Source organism: Rhinoraja longicauda, chromosome 10 (genome assembly GCF_053455715.1).
Source record: "Rhinoraja longicauda isolate Sanriku21f chromosome 10, sRhiLon1.1, whole genome shotgun sequence".
NCBI lineage: Eukaryota > Metazoa > Chordata > Chondrichthyes > Rajiformes > Arhynchobatidae > Rhinoraja > Rhinoraja longicauda.
In genome coordinates, this window is record NC_135962.1 from 43,674,500 (window position 1) to 43,696,288 (window position 21,789).

Sequence of the window (21,789 nt, forward strand, 5' to 3'; positions counted from 1 at the left end):
CGGTACACGATATTGTGACAATTTTAGGCCCACCTTACTCACCGTCGTCCCTTTGGTGCTATTGGAAGATTTCATTGAAATCGGTGTTATATTTTTTAAGTTATTCACATTTTAAACTTAATCTATCTCCTAAGGAGGGAGGGAGGGGGGAGGGAGGGAGGGAGGGATGGAGGAAGGGGGGTTGAGGGGGATGGAGTGGGGGGAGGGGAAGGGGGGAGGGGAAGGGGAGAGGGGGGAAGGGAGAGGGGAGGGGAGGGTGGGAAGGGAGAGGGGAGGAGGGAGGGGGAGGGGGGGGAGAGGGTGCTGCACCAATGGAGAGGTTTGAGCCCAACGGGTCCACTTGGTCCAATCTGTAATATTTCTTAATGTTTTGGATGAGAAAGTGGGTAGCATAACTAGTAAATTTACAGCTGACACCAAAATTGATGATGCCAGACAATAAATGCTGCCCTTACAAGTATTCCCCATGTTCCATGTGCAAAAAATATATAAGACCTTTGCCCTGCAAGATCATGCCAGTAGTCGTGAATAAATTAGCCAAGGTAAATGAGCTTTTTTTCTCATGATTCTAACCCCAAATAATAGATCACAGTGTGTGTCCAATTCCCTTTAATACAACCAAATCCCAGAGGTGACAAATCCAATTTACTTTTTACTGATCCAATGCTTCCCCTCTGTCTAAATGTGCACTTCTTTCTTCAATGTTCCATGCCTATTCTAGTTGCAACCTGAGGGTAGTACTGTGAGAAGCATTGTGCTTATTCTTTGTACTGTAGAAGTCTACTGTGATGGACTTCCAGCTTTGGCAGCCTGCTCCTGGGATGGAGCCAATTCATCAGATGAATCATGTCCAAGATTTCAATTCACATGTTGAAATTCAAAGGTTGTTGAAGTAATGGTTGCAAGGATAATGAAATGCTAGAAATCTCATAAAAGATATAGACGATGTAGACAAGCATTTCTTCCATTTATAGACACAAAACGCTGGAGTAACTCAGCTGGTCAGGCAGCATCTCCAGATAAAAAGAACAGGTGACATTTCAGGTCGGGACCCTTCTTCAGTCTGAAAAAGGGTCTCAACCCGAAACGTCACCCTATCCTTTTCTCCAGAGATGTGGCCTGACAACTGAGTTACTTCTGCTTTTTGTGTCTATCTTTGGTGTAAACATTTATCTGCATTTCCTTCCTACATATTTCTTCCGTTTAATATTCTGGCTTTGTGCATGGGAAATCTTGTGTCACAAATAAGATTGTTCATAAATTCATAAGTTACAGGAGCAGAATTAGACCATTCGGCCCATCAAGTCTACTCCGCAATTCAATCATGGCTGATCTATTTTTCCCTCTCAACCCCATTCTCCTGCCTTCTGCCTATAAACCCTGACACCCGTACTAATGGTGTTTTATTTGAAGATATGATTAAGATGATTAACGATGGTAGGGTAATGGACATTGTCTCGATGGACTTCCGCAAGCCCTGTGGCAAGGTCCCGCAAGGCACATTGGTCTGTAAGGTTAGAACACGTAGGATCCAGGATGGGCTATCAAATTGGATACACAAACTGGGTTGGTGGTCGGAGGCAGTGGGTGGTTAGTGACTGGTCCTCTTGTGTGCAGTTGATTCAGTGGGTGAAGGACGCTCCTTGGTCTACCCGAAACCTGTTGGTCTCCCAACACAGCGAGATGCCCTATAGGAAATGTTGCCAAACAGCCCATTCCAGACGGTGGGAGTACGTGCTGAGGAATGCACTGAAGCTTGGCAAAGCCAATGTCAAGGCTCTGTGGGGGGAGGACTACAGTCTAGGGTCCTTCCACTGCTGGACATTGAGGGGTAAAGTCTGGTGGGGACACCCTTCAAAAAAGGGAAGTGATATGACCCCAGGAGGCTAGGGTGCTTTGTGTAAAGATAGGTGTGAACACTACTGAGTATGACACTATTTAATGTATAGACGCTGCAAATGTAGGAAGAGATTTGGCACAATTTTTGTTTTGTATATATTTTATGCTGAATAAAGTTTACTTTTAGGAAAAAAAAAATTGCATCCATTATTTTTGGTTTGAACAGGACTTGCCAAACTCACTCCCATACCCACCACCCAAAATGTTCCCACCATTCCCACCACCCATCTTTTGCAGATTTGAGGGCTGTGACCAACAGCATACAACAGGAATCAGTGTTGGGTCCTTCGTTATTTGTCATATATATTAATGATTTGAATGCCCATAAGCTAATAAGACATTGGAGCAAAATTAGGCCATTAGGCCCATCGAATCTACTCGGCCATTTCATCATAGCTGATCTATTTTTCCCTCTCAATTTTTCATTCCCCTGCTTTCTCCCCGTAACAATTGATGCCCTTATTAAACAAGAACCTTTCAAAGTCCGCTTTAAAAATACCCAATGTCTTGGCCTCCACAGCCGTCTGTGGCGATGAATTCCACATTGCACAGTATTCCACAATTGAATGAGAATGTAGGCAGCATGATTAGTAAGTTTGCAGAGGACAACAAAATTGATAGTATAGTTGATAGTAATGAAGGACGTCTAAGGTGACAATAGGACACAGGTCAACTGGAAAAGAGGGGCATGGGTATGGTAGATAGAATTTAAATCAGACATGTGCAAAGTGATGCATTTTGGAAGTTAAACTAGGCCAGGCCATACACAGAGAATGGCAGGCACCTGGCGAGTGTTATTGAACAGGGAGACCTTGGAGTAAATGCACATAATTCCCTGAAATTGGCATTGCAGGGGGTGTTGAGGTGGCACAAGGCATGGATACCTTAATTGGCCGAGACACTGAATAGAAGAATTGGGATATCATGCTACAGTTGTACAAATCATTGTTTGGCTGCACTTGGATTAAAGGTTGGAATTCTGGTTGTTGCATTGCACCAAAGATGTGAGAAGGAAAAATGTTAAATTAAAGAGGGTACAGAAAGGATTCACAAGGATGTTAGTTAGAGTGAAGGGCTTGAGTTATTAAAATTAATTAAATAAGTTGGGCATGGTTTTCCCTGGAGCAAAGAAATCTAAGAAACAACATGATAGAGATATATAAAATTATGAGAGGCATAGATATGGTAGATAGCCAGTCTGCTTCTCATGGCAGGGGTGCCTCTAAAAACTAGGCGTAGTAGGTTTAAGGTAAGAGTGAAGAGGTATAAAAGAGATCTGAGGGATACATTTTTCACACAATGAGTAGCTGGTATCTGGAATGATCTGCGAGAGGAGGTGGTGGAGGCAGGGAAAGCAACAACATTTCAGAGACGTCAGGGCAGGTATGAAAAAAGCCTATATCCATGTGGAATTCATTAATGAGGACAAGTGGGATTGGTATAGACAGCCAGGGTTGATGAGCATAGATGCGCAGACGGAAGAACCAGTTTCTATGCAATACAACTCTACGACTGGGCAAAATCCACTTGCTTATTTCATGCTCAATAACACGTCTAGAGTATCTTCATAATTTAGGGACCAATAATATATATTTTTAACTCATCACATTCCCTGTAGGTCTGTAACTCCATTATCTTGCTCTGAAATCATTAGAGCAGTGTTGTTTAATCACAGTTACTGAGTCATATGAGGAAAGTAAATTCTATGCTTCGCCCAAAGCAAAACCCAGGCTATTTACATCCTCACACAGGAAACAAAAAAATCCAGGGCATAATTATTGCTACATGTTTGAATTGTTTCAGATGAAGCAATGAATGTTAATGCAGTAATTAAGCCAAGTTTACATTACACTACACTAAGAATACAATTCATTGCAAATAGTTTTTGCTTTCTTCCTTTTTATCCAGTTTACTTTACCTGTTCTTTTTAAAACATCGACACCTGCAGAAATGCCATGCTGCTACCAATCATTAATTTTATATTGGTCATTTTATTTTTAGAAGCCCACACAAGTAAAATCAATAAATGCACATTGCAACTAAAAATGGTACTATAAGAGCCTCAGCACAGATTCAACAGAATTCTAGTTCTTATATTTTATGATGGAGGGTCTGTCAAGATAAACAAAAACCTAGCTCGCTGTGTTCCATGAAAATATATAAGAAACATTTTCCTGGGGACTTGGGTCAGCTCCTCAGTCCAGCAGTTACTAAATGGTAAGAAACCTCTGACTGAGTGGATCCTTCGAGAAGGATGGGATCATTGGATCAGTCTGAGACTCGGGGAAGAGGAAGGTGGGGTCAGGGCCGTTTTTACAGCATTATGGGTCCCCGGGCAAAGCAGTGTACTGGGGCCCCTACCGTTACTCTCCCCCAACCCCCTTTCCCTACCAGCCCGCCCCCTGTCGTGCCGGCGAAAAGCACTTACCGAAAAGCACTTAGCGATGGACTTAGGGTGCTACATTGTTGCGAAAAGCACTTACAGATCGCTGTGAGAAGCACTTAGTGACTGAAAATGTTGCGAAAAAAGCACTTATTGAATCTACATTTTTAAAGTAGTATTTATTTATTGCAAGTCACTTAACATACACAGATCAGCATGGGGCCCCTATGCTCGTGGGCCCCCGGGCAAGTGCCCATCAGGCCCATGCGTTAAGACGGCCCTGGGTGGGGTAATGGAATGGGAGTTGGGAGATGGCGAGAGGGATAGCAAGGTGGATTGAGGATGTTAGGCTGGGAGTGGCCGATAAAAGGGACGATGGGTGTTGGGGGATGATGGAACCATTTTGGGTGATGAGAATGGGAGTGAGTTTGGCAAGACATGTTCAAACCTTCCCAAAAGTAATGGATGCAGTTTTAATTTTTTTCTTCCCTAAAGTAAACTTTATTCAGAATAAAATATATACAAAACAAAAAACTGGGCCAAATCTCTTCCTACATTTGCAGTGTCTATACATTAAATAGTGTCATGCTCAGTAGTGTTAGCACCTATCTTTACACAAAGCACCCTAGCCTCCTGGGGTCATATCACTTCCCTTATTTGAGGGGTGTCCCCACCAGACTCTGCCCCTCAATGTCCAGCAATGAAAGGACCCTAGACCCTCCCCCTCCCCCCACAGAGCCTTGACATTGGCTTTGCCAAGCTTCAGTGCATTCCTCAGCACGTACTCCCACCGTCTGGAATGGGCCGGTTGGCAACATTTTCTGAAGGGCATCTCGCTGTGTTGGAAGACCAACAAATTTTGGGTAGAGCAAGGAGCATCTTTCACCCACTGAATCAACAGCACACAAGAGGACCAGCCATTTGTCCTCCCTTGTGTGCCAGTGACTGCCAAATGACCCAGAGTGCACCATGGGGTCAGACTGTTGAAGTCAGTCAGGAGTTTGACTTAAATATGGAAGATTCTCAGTCTCTACCAACCCCTCGGGCAGAGAGTTCCAGAAATATTCTACCAAACGTCAACAAAGCAGTGACGTACACCATGATTTTCTTTGAACCACAAATTATTGTAAGTGGCTGGCTAACTTCAGGTCTGGTGATCTGGTCTATTAATTGGGCAAAGATTCTTGATCAGGTCCAAAGAGGGAATTAACGATGAACCCCTCTATTATTAATGCTACAACAGATATTCCTCCGAGTTTCAAGTCTTATACTATATGGTCCTCTCAGAAAACAGAATATTACACCCATCTCTTATGTTACCTAAAGACAATGGCTGGTGCCTCTGATCTAATGTATCCAATGTATTGGATATTCTTTAAATAAATTCTCAAAGACATTGAAACTACCCTTAATCTCCTAAACATTTCATTTTGTTCAGAGGCCAAATGTCTATGATTTATGAGTCAACAACATTTCATGGAAAGATGGTTTAACAAAATAAAAACAGTGCAAGTCACGGATATGTTATGTCAGGTAATATAGTGTGTGTGTTCCTCACACTTTCAGAGATCACAACTTCACAAGAAACTAAATTCTGGAAACATCATTTAATATCCTCCAGAGTGACATTGCCACTACTGTGAAATTTAGATTCCAATAGGTGAAAGCCCAACAGGAATAGTGCAGGCAAGCTTCAACTTCTAGTTATCCTAAATGGGCCATAAATCTGTCCTTAGTGGCTTAGGTGATTTATCCTGCCAGAGTTCTGCTTTTTCTGTGAAAATGAAAATTGCTGTGCAATCACAGCACAGTAAGAATAAAGCGTTTGGTTTACCTGCAGGTGCTGCTTTTCTGCATTACTTCAGCCCGATGATATCCTGACAGCTTGCAAAATCCATCATTATTGTAGACTACCGGCCAGTCTACAATCTGAGCATTTCCAAGTAAAAAGCTTGTTTCTATGAAAATAAGCAAAGAATCACAGTTAAAATAGGGCAGTGTGTTCAGCCATTCCTCAGTATATTCGATGACAATATTTAAGAGTTATTGTAAATTTATATATAAGTATTCAATAATTAACATAAACATATGTAAAATATTTACATTTTCTGCAGCATCGCTGGGTTTGCATAATTTGACCATGATTTTTGTCAGTCCTGATAACCTGGTTAAATTAGCAAGGTCCAAAAAATATTTATTATGATATGTAATCTGGAGGCAAAAGTGGCAATAAATATTTTGCTGAACTAGCCATAGTATTTTTTTTTCATGTGCACCTTCCCCATTATCAGTAATCAGCCAACATCAGAATGGATATGTGTAGAAAAGAACTGCAGATGCTGGTATATCCCGAAGATAGACAGAAAGTGCTTGAGTAACTCGCCGATCAGGTAGTGTCTCTGGAGAAAGAGGATGCGTGTTGTTTCGGGTGTGGACCCTTTGTCCGACTGAAAAGGTCTGAATAGCACTTTGTGCCCATCAGAATGGATATGGTTACTGTAACAATTTACTGTTACACAATTGCATCGGGTACTCTTTTTTAGTGAGCAAAATATAGCCTACAAACCCAGATCCAATCTAAAAAAACAGTAGGAAAGAACTGCAGGTGCTGGCTTAAATCAAAGGTAGACACAAAATGCAGCATTTCTGGAGAGAAGGAATGGGTGATGTTTCGACCCGAAACGACATCCATTCCTTCTCTCCAAAGATGCTGCCTGTTTTTTTCTACAAATGCTGTGCATTTTGTGTCTACCTAAAGAAACAGTATGTGAGCTAGTCCTGATTCACAGCAATCTGCTCAAGAACTCAAGAATGAGCTTTATTTGTAACCTCTAATCGTCAGATCATTTGGTAATAACAATGAACCAGATTGATCTGAAGAAAATGAAATGTTTTTTTGAATCATTGTTGCTATTTTAGCTGTTTTTCCATTGTTTGTGAATCACTAACAGCAGTAAAACTGACAGTGGTTCATGTAGTATGCACTCACATTGTAATAAATGTGTTTAACAGCCTTAGGATGTCCCAAAGGGCTTTACAGCTGATGAATTTATTTAATGGACTGTTTTGAAATGTCAGAAAATTGGACGTCAATTTGTGTAATGTTCACTTTCAGATTATTTTTTTACCATAAGTCACCAAAAATTCAATGCAGTCTCCAAATATTGTCTCATCAGGATTTGATACATTAGCATAATTTCTCTATTTTTTAAACTGATTCCTCTAAAAGCAAACCCAATGCTTGATTTACTATTTTGCATCTTTGTTTCCAAAGTTGCATCCTTCAGTGACTTGTGTACTTGTTCTCTGAGATCCCTTTTCATCCTTTGTAACCATTTCTTGTCAAAGTGTCATCCTCTCTCTGCTGGGACCCATTTACTAATTATGTACCGATTCACTTGGCTAACTCAAGTTAGCTTTTAACTTGTTGCAGCCTTCCTCAGCATCGGCTACTCACCAGCCCTTTCCAATTTGACATCATGCACAAATTCGGAAATGCTATTCTTGTTTTCAGATTCTAAATCATTGCGATAAATCTTAATAAAAACAGTTGACTCCATAAATGGAATTTCACTTTCTACCTCAGCCACTCTGAATTTTACTCCAATGGGTAACACAGTGACACAACTAGTAGAGTTGCTGCCTCACATTTTCAGCAACCTGAGTTCAATCCCGACCTCCAGAGCTGTCTATATGGAGTTTGCACACTATTTCTGTGACCACAGAGGTTTCCCCTGAATGCTCCAGTTTCCTCCCACATTCTAAAGACATGCTGGTTGGTCAGTTAATTATTCCTCGGCAAGTGGTAGAATCTTGGGTGAATTATGAGACTATGGGAAGAATAATATAAATATATGTAGGAGTAGTGTAGGAGTAGGAGTAGTGTAGGAGTAGGAGTAGGTGATTTGTGGTCACTGTGGTCACTGTGGATTTGGTGAGCCAAAGGGCCTTTTCCCATGCTATATGACTTCACTCTCTGATTTCATTCTGAAACCAGGTAACTCTCCATTTTGCATCTTGCCCCCGACACTGGTCCATTAATTACGTACCACCCTTGGCAGGCCTTTTGAAAATATCAATGAATTAAATCTACCACGTCATGTTGGTCAAGCAAAATATTGCTTTTTCAATATTCATTGTTTTTACTATTTTCTCCATTAATAATATTTTTCCTACACCCGATATTAGTTAACCAGACATGTTCAATCTCCCTTTTCAAATAAGAACATTATGTAACGATGTGTCTGCTGGCACTAGTATTATTATGGAATTATTTAGTAGTAAAATCTCTATTACAGTATTTCTTCCATAGAATCATTTACAACATGGATGCAATCCATCTGGACAGTACTTTTATCCTCTTCGAATTTTATATTTTATTTTTTATTTCTCAGCTGTTAACTTCAAATTTGGTAACATAACCTCCAACCTCTTCTCCTGACGTAATGGCCCCTTAGTAATTTGTCTCATAAATTTGTCTGTCATTTTATCTAATTCATTTCTTAGTAACCCATTCCCAACCCAAATTCCTTTGTAATGTACGGATTTGTTAAAATCCTTTATGATATAATTACATGGACTTTACCTTTCTAATTCTTGTTGTCATACTTCTTAACTTCTTGGAGTCCTGCCCGGTAATGGTCTTTCCTGCCATCCATGCATCAAGAACAGAAGCAGAAGTACACCTTGTGGCCCCTCAAGCATCTCCACTGTTCTATCAGATGTCAGCTATCTTTACCTTGTCCCCATAGCCACCTGATGCCCATATCCTCCTACACTCTTCATAGCCCAGACTTCAACCATAACCTCCTCCATAATTAGTCAAAGCACCTACACCTTTATGGAGCAGAAAGTTCCAACGACTTAATATCTACTTTGTAAAGAGATTTTACCTCTTTCCAGTTGCAAGTGGCTAACCCCTTACCCTGAGATTGCTCCCTAATTCTGTACTTATTTTACTTTTTCCTGTTTGTAATTTTCCCTCTGTGTTTAGTGAAAGGCATAGTCTCATTTAATGTTGTTTGTTTTTTGAACACTGTTAAATACGATGATTTCAATTGCTATTCTATATCATTACCAGCCAATACAGTCGCCTACTTTATTTTCTCAGGATCTATTTTCAACCCCTTATAGTCAGTTTTTATGCACTTTTTTATTCGTCTTTGACATACTTTTGCCCTTCTCACTTTTATAACAAAAAGACATTATGATCACTATTGCCAAAATAACCCCTGAAGTTTACATTTCTTATCTGTTCTGATTTATTTCCTATTATTAGATCCAGTATCATATTCTCATTTGTTTAGCATCTCACTTACTAAATTAAGGTAAAGGCAAGCATGCTTTGTAACATGTAGGAAGGAACTGCAGATGCTGCTTTAAACCGAAGATAGGCACAAATTGCTGGAGTAACTCAGCGGGACAGGCAGCATCTCTGAAGAGAAGGAATAGGCAACGTTTTGGGTCGTCACCCATTCCTTCTCTCCAGTAACGCTGCCTGTTCCGCTGAGTTACTCCAGCATTTTGTGTCATGCTTTGGAATTGTTCTTTATATCATTCTTTTTACCTACCCTTTCCGTCCAATATAATTTCACTGCCATTATGTGGCTAAGGGGTGATGAAACCGTTAGCAAGGACCATCAACATTTAAGACGAGCAGGATAGGCAAAGAGATAAAGGAGATAAAGGTATTTCAATCAATAAGAAATTAGATAAGTGCAGTTGTGAGGAACAATTGTGATTCAGCAGGTTATGATGCAGAATTAGGATCAGTCTTTTAGAATCAGTTTATTATGGTTATTATTGGTGATAATAGACAATAGACAATAGGTGCAGGAGGAGGCCATTCGGCCCTTCGAGCCAGCACCGCCATTCAATGTGATCATGTCTGTTCATTCTCAATCAGTACCCCGTTCCTGCCTTCTCCCCATACCCCCTGACTCCGCTATCCTTAAGAGCTCGATCCAGCTCTCTCTTGAATGCATTCAGAGAATTAGCCTCCACTGCCTTCTGAGGCAGAGAATTCCACAGATTCACAACTCTCTGACTGAAAAAGTTTTTCCTCATCTCAGTTCTAAATGGCCTACCCCTTATTCTTAAACTGTGGCCCCTGGTTCTGGACTCCCCCAACATTGGAAACATGTTTCCTGCCTCTAACGTGTCCAACCCCCTAATAATCTTATACGTTTCGATAAGATCTCCTCTCATCCTTCTCATCCTTGCATCCTGATATGCAAGAGTTCGGAAAACCTACCTGTCCCAGCATCACAAAAATTCTGAGAGGGCCGGATTATCATAGTTTCATTGTATTAAGATTTTCAGAAGACTTCAGATTAGGTACAATAAAGGTCAACAAGGTTAGAGCACAGACTTGGCAGTAACGTACTTCACAAGTTCACAAGTTATAGGAGTATAATTAGGCCATTCGACCAATCGGGTCCACTTCACCATTCAATTATGGCTGATCTCTGCCTCCTAATCCCATTTTCCTGCCGTCTCCCCATAACCATTGACACCCGCTATAATCAAGAATTTGTCTATCTCTGCCTTAAAAATATCCACTGACTTGGCCTCCACAGCCTTCTGTGGCAATGAGTTCCACAGATTAACTACCCTCTGACGAAAGAAGTTCTTCCTCACCTCCTTTCTAAAAGAGCACCCTTTAATTCAGAGGCTATGATCTCTGGTCCTAGACTCTCCCAAAAGTGGAAACGTCCTTTCCACATCCACTCTATCTATGCCTTTCATAATTCTATAAGTTTCAATGAGGTCCCCCCTCAACCTTCTAAACTCCAGCGGGTATTGAATTGAATTGAATTGAATTGAATTGAATTGAATTGAATACATTTTATTAGCCAAGTATGTATACATACAAGGAATTTGCCTTGGTGCTTTGCTCGCAAGTAACAGTAAGACATACAGTAAACAATTAAGAACAAAACATTAACATTATCATTCTTCACATGTGAAGAATGAAATAAAATACCAGAGCAAAAGGAGGCTACAGACTTTTGGTTGTTGAGCCGAGCCACTGCTCGTGGAAAAAAAGCTGTTTTTATGTCTGGCTGTGGCGGCTTTGACTGTCTGGAGTTGCCTTCCAGAGGGAAGTGCTTCAAAGAGTTTGTGGCCAGGGTGAGAGGGGTCAGAGATGATCTTACCCGCTCGCTTCCTGGCCCTTGCAGTGTACAGTTCGTCAATGGGGGATGGTTGCAGCCAACAACCTTCTCAGCTGATCGAACAATGCGCTGCAGCCTCCGCCTTGGTGGCTTGATGTCGTACTTGGTGGCTGAGCCAAACCAGACCATGATGGAGAAGGTGAAAACTGGACCATCATTTCCTGTGGCATATTGTGTTTTCTCAACAGCCGCAGGAAGTACATCCTCTATTGGGACTTTTTGACTGTGGAGTTGATGGTGGCCTCCCTGTAAGGTCCCTGGAGATGATGGTTCCAAGGAACTTAAATGACTCCACAGACGTGACTGTGGTGTTGTTGATGGTGAGTGGGGGGAGGGGAGGGGGAGCTCTCCTAAAGTCCACAATCAATTCCAGTGCTGTCAAATGCTCATCATATGCTAATCCACTCATTTCTGGAATCATTCTTATAAACCTCCTCTGGACCCTCTCCAGAGCCAACACATCCTCAGATATGGTGCCTAAATTTGCTCACAGTACTCCAAATGCAGCCTTATAGAGCCTCAGCATTTCATCTCTGCTTTTGTATTCCAGTTGAATTCTACGAGGATTGATTGAAAACGGTTCACAGACAAAAAGCAAAGAGAGAAAGAAAAGGCCCCCAATTATTGGTGATGATGATTTGGCTGTCAAGAATAAATGCCGTATTTCCAACCAGGTTAGGAAAGAGAAACTGAATTATTGTTTCAGATTGAAGAACCTTTGTCAGAGATCCTTCTAACATATTGACAGCGAAACAGCATTTGACTGAATATAGCGTCAAGAACACCGATAAAATTAAAGTCAATGGGCATGACGGAAAAAATGCACCATTGTTTAAATCGGACCTTACACAAATGAAGATGGTTGTGATTGTTGGAGATCCATTATCCCATCCCCAGAACAAGGAAACAGAAATGTCTCAAGCCAATGTGCCAGGCCCAGTCATTTTTAACTGCTTTACTAATGACTTTTCTTTCTTCATTAAGCCAGAACTGAGGATGTCTACTGATGATTGCACAACACTGACTTCCATTTACAGCTCCTTGCAAATAAAGCACTCGATGCCGCTATTCACCATGAATTAGACAACATTAGGACAATAGGTGCTGACAGTTATACCACATAAGTGCCAAGTCATGACCATCTCCATCAAGAGAGAGACTATCTGTCTATCCTTGAATTTAATGGAATTCCCATTGCTAAATCCTGGTGGTCGCCATTAACCAGGAGTCCATATGGACCAACCACATAAATACAGTGATCCCCAAGCCAGATTAGAGGCTGGACATCCAGCAGCAAATAGCTCATCCGCTGACACTTCAAAGCCTATCACTATCAACAAACCACATGTCAGGAATCTGACGGAATATCCTTCACTTACCTGGATGTGTGTAACTTCAAAATTACTCAAGGAAGCTTGGCAGCATAGATGCCAAAGGAGCTTGATTGTTTTCCAACCCTTCTACTGCTCAAAACATTAATTCTTGCCATTATTGGTGAACCGTGGGTGCATTGTGTACCATCAGCAAAATATGCTGAAGGGTCTCGGCGCAAAATATCACCTATTCCTTTTCTCCAGAGATGCTGCCTGACCCTCTGAGTTATTCCAGCATTTTGTGTCAATCTTCAGTGAATACCAGCATCTGCATTTCATTCCTGCATAAGCTGGAATTACTCATCCACTCTACTCCAACAGCACCTCCCAAACCCATAACTTCCATCATCAAATTAGAGAATTAGAGCAGCAGGCACACAGGAATATTATCCTGAGCAAATTTCTCTTGAATTACACATCATGACCTGAAAATATCATCAACTACAAATCCTGGAACTGTCACACCAACACCTTTTGTGAGTACTACAGCAATTAACCAAGATGGCTCTGCACCCAACTCTTGTGCAATTGGAGACAGATGAAAATGTTAGCCTTGTCAGTGATGTTCACTTCCCAGTAAATAAATGCATCAAAAGTAAACTTTCAAAGAATTACTATTAAAGAATTGCAAAGCTTACTTGCAATAACATTATGTGACCAGTTCTTTCCGTTTTATTTTTGGATGAATCAGCAATATATTGACATTTATAGGTTGTAACCAAAAATTACACATTTTGGCCATATTACCATTTCAGATGGAAGCCATTTTTCTTCTTCTACTCTGTAAACTTAACCACACATATCTCCCTTTATTAGACACAAAATGCTGGAGTAACTCAGCGGGAAAGGCAACATCTCTGGAGAGAAGGAATGGGTGACCCTTTCAGGTCGAGACCCTTCTTCAGACTGAAGAAGGGTTTCGACCCGGAATGTCACCCATTCATTCTCTCCAGAGATTATGTCTGTCCAGTTGAGTTACTCCAGCATTTTGTGTTTATCTTCAGTTTAAACCAGCATCTGCAGTTCCTTCCTGCATACCTCCCTTTATGATTCTTGGCATGCGACATGTTTCAGTACAAGAGCACTGAAATATTGGTATTGTATGATGTATGTTTTTTTAAATTGTATTTAATGTTGAGAATAATCTCAGCAAAAGATAAAAATGCTTTACAACATAGAATAATGAATCAGGCCATTCAACCCAACTAGTCAATGCCAGCAGGCATCATTCTGTGACCTAAAGTATACTTGTGACAGATTACTCGCCCTCATGTAAAACCCACGTTGCTACAAAAACTTGTACACTATAATCTGGAATCTATGTTCAATGTTGAATGGATGTACATTTTAACCGGAACTACAAGATTATTTTTCATATTGTGAGATTCCAAATGAAACTGGTCAAAGAAGAGGGGGAATTTAGAAGAGTAGATATAATGCAAAGTATACTATCTGATCTTCTAAATTAATACCCCAGTAGCAGGCATGGTAGCTTGTAGAAATTTGCAATGACATGGAATTATATTTAATTAGATATAATGTGGATTGTAAAGAGATGCGCCCTTGAGATAGCGCTTGCCAGAGCAAAAATTAGTAAATCATTAATGACCAAACAAAATTATTGCTACCATCTGTGCTACCAAGAGACCCGTCACTGTTCAACTTCAAGTGCCTGCTATGTAGCCCTCTCCCCTTGTGGATAGTGGGAATAATTTTAAAGTGGAAGGCAATGGTCTTTAACCCTCCATGCTGGATTTATCCACTTGAATTTAGAAGACGATATTGACTATTTGAGTGGGAAGGCCGAGTGAAGACAGACCCATTGCAGATGACCAGGAAAGGAAACCAAGCCTGGTGTAACATGTAGAACTTTTTTGTTGGATTCATAAAATATAGAGTACCATCTTAATACTTTGTGAGGCCTTGTTATTTGCTGAAATAGCATTGGTGCTCTCCCAGGAAGAACGATAACTACTGCAAATTCATTATGAGAAATGATTTTTAGGTATCCCTGAGAGACTCGATAAACCAGTGTTTTACTTCAAGCTCTTTACTTTCACAGATTACCGAACATTAATGATCACTGACGTTTCCATTCCTGTACATGCATACTATAATCTTTGTAGCTGTACAGCCACTAACGAGAGAAGATGTTTTTTTTAATATATTTGTTCCGTAATATATAGCTTGTACCTGTGATCATTTTGTTCCGGATTGGGAATCTGCTTGATATTCAGGTTTTAGTTATGGGCAGATTCGGTGTTTTTTTAAAAAGCTACATTTTTTTTCATAAAGCACCCAAAATCGAAAAGAAATGCTTTATCTGTGTATGAAACATGCCAGAAGCCATAATAATAAAAAGCCATTTTCTATAATTTCATGGTTTGTGCAGCATAGCATGTTACTTTGCTGAAGGTGATCTGATTCAATGTGATGTATCGATATGGAGCAGTAAAAGGAGCAAGAGAGTATGAAAACTTTATAATCAAATATTGCACAGTTAATGCTTGCCTACAATAAATACTTTATCAGATGACTGATAGTAATTTACAGAATCACATAATCACAGAGTTGCTCCTGCACAGTAGGAGATCGTTTCATCCATCGAGTCTGTACCAGCTCCAAGTAGGAACAATCCAGATGGTCCACAACCTCTTTCCACAATCTTGCAAATTATTTCCCTTTAGGTTCTTATTCAGCTCCCAACAAGATGTCAATTGAATCTAATAACACCACCCCAGGACTTAATGGTAACCCTACATCCAGCTAGTAGCAATTCATTTACACATCATTATTTAGTCTCTTAAAAATACACTCCCTTAGTAACCACGACAGACTGTCATGCTGTTGCAAGAGGGTTAGTGATATGGGGCCTAAATTCAAAAGGGATCGCAATTAGAGTGATATTTTGGAATATATTAAAAAATGTTTTTGAATAATCATGTAAATGATTGCCATATTAATTAAGGCCCATGTTAATATAATGACGCTGTGTAGAGGGAAGCCTTACAGAACAATAACTGAACACATTAGCACAAGCCACCATTGAAGCAGTCAGTCACAGAAATGAAGAGACAGTTTCATGAAGAATTGAGAAGAAACATATCGAAAGAATATCGAAAGAGTAAGAAGACATCCATAACAGTTCCAGATTTATGTGATTGCTCTACATCAATCTGGAACTGTTATTGACAAAGGTACAGCAAATGTTATGGCATGTTACTTTGCTGAAGGTGATCTGATTCAATGTGATGTATTGACATGGAGCAGTTATCTTAAGCAATTCCACCAAAAATCAACAATAAATTCACTTCAGCTCTTCTAAGCTACAAAGAGTTAAAATTTGTATCACAGTGCATTTAAGTGGCAAGTATTTAAGTGCTAGGGTCCACAACAGTGTTTAATAAAATCACCCCATGGTCATTATGCATATGCACCAGGCTCCAATTAATGTAAATGGAACACCCTTTGCTTGGTGGATTGTAAAGCTTGCAGAGAATGTCAATGGAAGAGTGGATCATGAGAGGAAGGGCATTGAGAGGGGGGAGAGGGTTTGGCCATGGTAGAGGATCACACCAGGGAAAACAGGTCAATGTCAGTGGAGGTAGTATGGGATCAAGGAATAGTTCAACTGGGGTCATTAGGGAAAGATCACAAGAAGGTGAGAGCTCAGTTTTTGGGATAATGCTCAGCACAACAGAAGCAGGAGATGCTAACTCAGTGGCAGCAATCTCGGAGAATACCAACTGGAGGAGAACCAGCCCTGGAGAAAATGGATACCTTCAATTCGGCAAGGGTGAGCCGACCAAAGCAATATCCCCCATACCTCATGACAAAGTGACTCTCAGGTTAAAATCTGCTTCAATGTGCCAGCATCACACTGTTCATGGGTCTCCGTTGAACATTACAATTTTGTACATGTAGACTGCTTAATATTGCAGTGCATACCCACTGACTTTGGGGTGAAGATGGATAATGTGTGCAGTGAAACAGGAAGAGAACCAAATGCACTCATGTGCATATAATGCATATGTGCATATACTATGTCCGAATCATGCATTAAGTTTTTTTTTCATTAAATACCATTACATAATTCTAGGTGTGCTAGGAGGTAGAGATTCACGGTCAGATTCTGCTCTGATATCATATCTGAACTAAAGGCACAGTATCTGTACATGCACACACTGGTTCCAAAGGTATTAGAATGATTTTCAACTCTGAGACACATCAAGTGATTGTTTATGTGTATACCAGTTCCATGGCTCTTGTGATCAATTGGAACCACATTCATGAGTGGGCTCAATTACTATTTTGGAAATTTGTGAATTCTCCATATGCTCAATAAGCAGCTCAGACAGTGAGGAGGAACATGGATGTGTTAGAATATGGTAATTTAGCTTTTAATATCTTTCATCTTATGGAAAATAAAACATGAGAGCCAATGAAGTGTATGTTGTGAAAGTCTAGATGTAACAGAGATATGGATGATTATTAGTAAAGTAGGGAATAGTTGGATAATTTTACTAAGGGAGAAATAAATGGTCTTAAAAATGGCATAGTATAGTTAAAAAATATTTGATTTATTTTCAGTCAGTTGCCAGGGAGTGGGATCAAATCAATAATTAGGGAGCAGAAATGGTATCAGAAATCAATAATTAATGACGGTGAGAATCTCCTCTATAATGCACAACCTTTTACTTCAGATTTAGGGATAGTTTCTTCCCAGCTGTTACCAGGCAATTGAATCATCTTGCCACAACCAGAGAACAGTCCTGAACTACTATCTACATCATTGGTGACCCTCGGACTATCCTTGATTGGATTTTGCTGGCTTTACCTTGCATTAAACGTTATTCCCTTGTCATGTATCTATACACCGTAAATGGCTCGATTGTGATCATGTATTGTCTTTCCGTTGACTGGATCGCACGCAACAATAGACAATAGACAGTAGACAATAGGAGTAGGCCATTCGGCCCTTCGAGCCAGCACCACCATTCAATGTGATCATGGCTGATCATTCACAATCAGTACCCCGTTCCTGCCTTTTCCCCATACCCCCTGACTCCACTATCCTTAAGAGCTCTATCGAGCTCTCTCTTGAATGCATTCAGAGAATTGGCCTCCACTGCCTTCTGAGGCAGTGAATTCCACTTCTGAGGCAACAAAAGTTTTTCACTGTACCTCGATATACGTGACAATAAACTAAACTGATTAACCAAACTGTAATATCAGCTGATGTGGAAGAGTCTCATTTCCCTTTGTCTGGTACCCCTGTAGCTTGCGATATGCCAACTTGCTTGAAGATTCATGTTGTGACTTCAGCCTTCCATCACTGGGTTGAAAGAAAATTCTCAATATTGAGTTGAAAGAAATTCCTGTTCACCTGATACACATGCCCAACATAAGGTCTCAATTTAAGTACTTTAATTAAGATTGTGACCCAAGCCATTCTTCTGCACTCACAAGTGGGTCTTGGGCAACCAATGGGTGGGTATGGTTTACAACATGGCTTCAATCCAATTCGTTTTCCAACAGTTAAGGAAGACACAGTAAATTGATGACAATTTATCCTTGTCTTTACTTTTATTTATAATGAATGATCTCTTGCTATCCACTTTGCTGCTGTAACACTGTAAATTTCCCCGGTGTAGGACAAATAAAGGAATATCTAAATTCTGAAGAAGGGTCTCGACCCGAAACGTCACCCATTCCTTCTCTCCAGAGATGCTGCCTGACCTGCTGAGTTACTCCAGCATTTAGCGAATAAATACCTTTGATTTGTACCAGCATCTGCAATTATTTTCTTATACTATATATAGTAAAGAGAAGCTGGCAATTAAAAATCAGGCTCAATACTTACAATGTAAATAGTGCCAAGTGATTAGAGGCTCAAATCAATACCAAATAAAAATAAGTGACTTACTTGGTAGGATCAAATGCAAACAGAGTTTGTTCTTTAAACAATCAGTTTCAAATTGTCTCCCTCTTAAATATAATTTGTGGTTTTACAAAGGGACAAAGAGAGCTGTAGATGTTGTAGCTTCCCTAACATGAAATGCTCTTTCACTCAGAAGCCACTAAGTCCAGCGTTGTGTACAGCAATAGTCGGCACAAACATAAAATGGCACAATGTTGCAGCTAGTATTGCTGCTGCCCGCAGCTCCAGCAAAACCGATTCAATCCTGACCTCCAGCACTAAATTTCCATCTTCTCTTTGAGACCGTGTCGGTTTCCTCCAGGTTTTACGGGTTCCACCCACCACCATGTGAAGGTGAGTATAGAAATGCTGCCTGACCCGCTGAGTTACTCCAGCACTTTGTGCCTTTCTTTGTAAACCAGCATCTGCAGTTCCTCGTTGCTACCATGTGGGGGGTTTAGTAGTTTAATAAGCTACTATAAATAGCTCTTAGTGGTAGAATCCACAGGAGGAATTGATGGAAATGTGGTGAGAATAAAATGGGAATACTGTCAATGGGTACTTCAAGGTTAGTGTGGACTTGATTGGCCAAAAAGCTTGTTTCTGAGCTGTGTGATTCTATCTACCTATGAAACTACTAATTAGATTATCTCTCCCTGTACGAATGCAGTGATTTATGTGAAAAAAGTTGTGACGTTTGGGTTTATTTACGAAAACCACAGTTTTACTTCTGTCCGATTTTTGAAAAGGATGATTACTTTTACACTGGTCATGCTAAAGCAATGGGTTGATAATGAGAATTGAGCATAGTGTGAACTTGATCAGCTGTTTACTTTAAGTCTATTCCTTTCTCTCCCAAAGAGTAAAAGCAGATCAAAGGATGTCAGTTTCAAAAAAGAGCACGATTGCTAAATTTCATGCAGCGGCACAGAACTTTACTTGATTTAGACTTGTCTTTAACGATAAAGTGCAGAAACAGGCTCTTCAGCTCACTGAGACCGTGCCGACCAGTAATCCCCATACACTAATACTATCCTACACACAAGGGACAATTTATTATTTAACCAAATGGTGGCACGGTGGCGCAGCGGTAGAGTTGCTGCCTTACAGCGAATGCAGCGCCGGAGACTCAGGTTCGATCCTGACTACGGGCGCCATCTGTACGGAGTTTGTACGTTCTCCCCATGACCTGCGTGGGTTTTCACCGAGATCTTCAGTTTCCTCCCACACTCCAAAGACGTACAGGTATATTGGTTAAATTGGCTGGGCAAATGTAAAAATTGTCCCTAGTGTGTGTAGGATAGTGTTAATGTGCGGGGATCGCTGGGCGACGCGGACCCGGTGGGCTGAAGGGCCTGTTTCCGCGCTGTATCTCTAAATCTAAATCTAAAAAATCAAATCTGATCAACGTCTTTGGAGAGTGTGAGGAAACCAGAGCATCTGGGGAAAACCCACCCGATCACGGGGACAACGTATAAACTCCATTCAGCCAGCATCCGTCATCAGGATCGAACCTGGGTCTCTGGCGCTGTAAGGCAGCAACTTGTTGTGCCACTGTGCCACCCTTGCTTATTGATAATCATGTTTGTGCATCAGCATGGGTACAACACTAATTCAATCTACATTTTTATATATTCAGAGTTTATAGGAGATATTTATCTCTAACAATATAATATTGCATGAAATAATATTATAATATGATAGATATTGGCAAAATATCTAAAAATTCTTACCATTAGTTTCTTGGTGAAATTTTTATTGAGCTTTTAATTATGGAGCTCACTATTAGTGCTAAGCAAATTAAAATTATTTTTCTCTATGTACACTATTAAATGTATTGAATGAAGTCCAACTATCTCAGACAATATCCTTCCTTAATATTATATAACAATGAATTTTGTACAATTTTGATTCTGATGGGCTAAGTACTCTGCTGATAACTATATTTTGTACTAAATAATTCTGATCAATCTAACATTCGAAAACAGTTGCCCAATTTCTTACAACAGTTTTTATTGATTTATTTTTACATTAGCATATTAGCACGATGGAGAATTTATATTTTCCAGCAAAGATAATTGGCAATTTAGAATGTTTGCTTTTTTTCCCCTTCAATAACTGAACACTTAACAATATTGCATGATGAGACACATGAGACTAAAGATGCTGTGATCTGCAGAGAAAAAAAAAAGCTGCTGGGGAACCTCAGTGGGTCAGGCAGCATCTGTGGAGATAGAATAATTGATGTTTTGTGTCAGGGAGTGTCTCAGGAGTAAGAGTGTGGAAGAGAGAGAGCCTGTAAGTGGTGGTGAGAGGGAAGGGAAAAGCGGAGGTTTGGCAAGTGATAGGTGGGATACAGGTGTGGAGGCAATGTGAAACAAACTATAGAGCGGAGGTGCAGAACCTGGCGGACTGGTGCTCGGATAACAACCTGTCCCTAAATACCACCAAGACCAAGGAGCTGATCATCAACTTCCGTAGGTCACATAACGGGGAATATGCCCCGATCTCTATCAACGGGGACAGTGTGGAGAGAGTGTCCAGCTTCAAGTTTCTGGGCACTCACATTTCGGAGGACCTAACATGGTCCAATAACACTGCTGCGCTGGTCAAGAAGGCACAACAAAGACTGTTCTACTTAAGAACACTGAAAAAGTCTGGTCTACCCCAACAGCTGCTGACGACCTTCTACCGCTGCACCATAGAGAGCATCCTAACGCATGGCATCCCTGTGTGGTACCTCAGCTGCACGGAGGCAGAAAGGAAAGCTCTACAGCGGGTAGTCCATAGAGCTCAGAGGGCCATCGGAACACAGCTACCAGACTTGGAGGGCATCTACAACACACGATGCCTCAGAAAAGCCACCAGCATCCACAAAGACTTCACACCCCTGCAACAGTCTGTTCGAACTCCTTCCATCGGGCAGACGATACAAGGCCTTCTACGCCCGCACCTCCAGACTCAGGAACAGCTTCATCCCAAGGGTCATAGCTGCTATGAACCGGTCCTGCTGAGCCGGATGGCCACAACGCATAGATC

At 40.7% G+C, this 21,789-nt stretch overlaps 1 protein-coding gene across 2 annotated transcripts in view; it reads right to left on the reverse strand.

Moving 5' to 3' along the window:
* kcnh5b (potassium voltage-gated channel, subfamily H (eag-related), member 5b) overlaps nt 1–21,789 on the reverse strand; it is a 237,713-nt gene that overhangs the window by 190,350 nt on the left and 25,574 nt on the right. For both annotated transcript variants that reach the window (XM_078407202.1, XM_078407201.1), the window contains exon 2: nt 6,117–6,240. In XM_078407202.1, the coding sequence (XP_078263328.1) occupies nt 6,117–6,240 (124 nt within the window). The remainder of the gene's footprint in view (nt 1–6,116; nt 6,241–21,789) is intronic.